At 36.5% G+C, this 1,306-nt stretch overlaps 1 gene segment (V, D, J or C); it reads left to right on the top strand.

Annotated features, from left to right (window-relative positions):
• Nucleotides 1-282: 282 nt before the first annotated feature.
• LOC107575777 (Ig heavy chain V region 914-like) lies at nucleotides 283-753 on the top strand. The segment is given in 2 exon segments: nucleotides 283-331; nucleotides 437-753. Coding segments are annotated over 2 exon segments (366 nt in total).
• The last annotated feature ends 553 nt before the right edge of the window (nucleotides 754-1,306 follow it).

The raw sequence follows: 1,306 nt of genomic DNA, 5'->3' as shown, positions 1-1,306 counted from the left end.
TTTCAATAAACTCAAGTAACTTGCCAAAGTGGTCCTGCCTGAAATAAATTTAAGTAAATGCATAATAATCAACAAATATAATTTCCAACAAAACAAAACAAACTAATAAAAATAAAGAAACTAATAAAAATTCAACATTCACATTTTGCTGTACATAAAATATTGCATAAGCATCATGATAGTAATTGGACGCCATGAATTATGCAAATATTCCTCCTCCTACTCCTTGTTATTTGAGTATTAAAATGAAAAGAAGCAGCTTGTTCTCACATGTCTCAAACCATGATCTCTTCATCTCTCTGGTTGTTGCTGCTGCTGGCAGCTGCTTCTCGTAAGTCTTTATAGCTTCAATAGAGATACTTCATATTAAAAACACTCATGGTTATATATAATGTTGTCATATCTCTAACATTTCTGGTCATATTTTCTCCCTCAGGTGTCCACTGTGTTGAACTGACTCAGACTGATTCTATGGTCTTAAGTCCTGGTCAGGTTTTGACTCTGTCCTGTAAAATCTCTGGATATTCAGTGACTGACAGCAGCTACTGTACTCACTTCATTCGGCAACCTGCAGGAAAAGCCCTGGAATGGGTTGGAGGGATGTGTGGTAGTGGTAACTCATATTACAGTGATAAACTGAAAAGTAGATTTCAAGTTAACAGAGAGTCTTCCAGCAACACAGTGACTCTACAAGGACAGAATATGCAGACTGAGGACACAGCTGTGTATTACTGCGCCAGAGAGTCACAGTGACACAGAGCAGCTACTGCCTTGTTCAAAAATCACACTAGCACTCAGCACACAAATACACAGCTTTGCACTAAAATCTACAGTATTTCTGATTGAGTTTCAGTTATATTCAATGTACACAAAAATGATGGTTAAAGTAAAGATTTAACATGTTTTATTTTGCATAAAAATGAACCACAATGCTTTCTTGTTCTAAAATATTATTATAGGCCTATGTTTTATAAGGCAAAACTATTGTCTCTCTGTTCTAACCTTCTAAAATCTGCTAGCAAAAAGTTAAAATAGGGATACTTTTACACTTTTCATTCATATCTCGGTCTTCTCCATTTGCCGCCCACAAACTCATTACACTGACATAATCCTGCCTCCTGATACAGTAATTGTGTTACAAGTGTATTCTTGGCACATTTCACAAGACAGTGATACGGTGCACAATTTAGGACATCCTCAGACCTCAGTTATATGACAAAAAGGCATTGTACCTCAGACTAAAAGGCTTCAGCCACTGGACTAAACGTTATTGCGCCTCTGACTGAAAGGCTTTCAGAAAAAACAA

The sequence above is a fragment of the Sinocyclocheilus grahami genome, unplaced genomic scaffold (assembly GCF_001515645.1).
Source record: "Sinocyclocheilus grahami isolate Dianchi unplaced genomic scaffold, SAMN03320097.WGS_v1.1 scaffold2882.1, whole genome shotgun sequence".
Classification (NCBI taxonomy): Eukaryota; Metazoa; Chordata; class Actinopteri; order Cypriniformes; family Cyprinidae; genus Sinocyclocheilus; species Sinocyclocheilus grahami.
The sequence above is the reverse complement of the archived record's forward strand: the minus strand, read 5'-3'. Positions and strand labels throughout refer to the sequence as shown.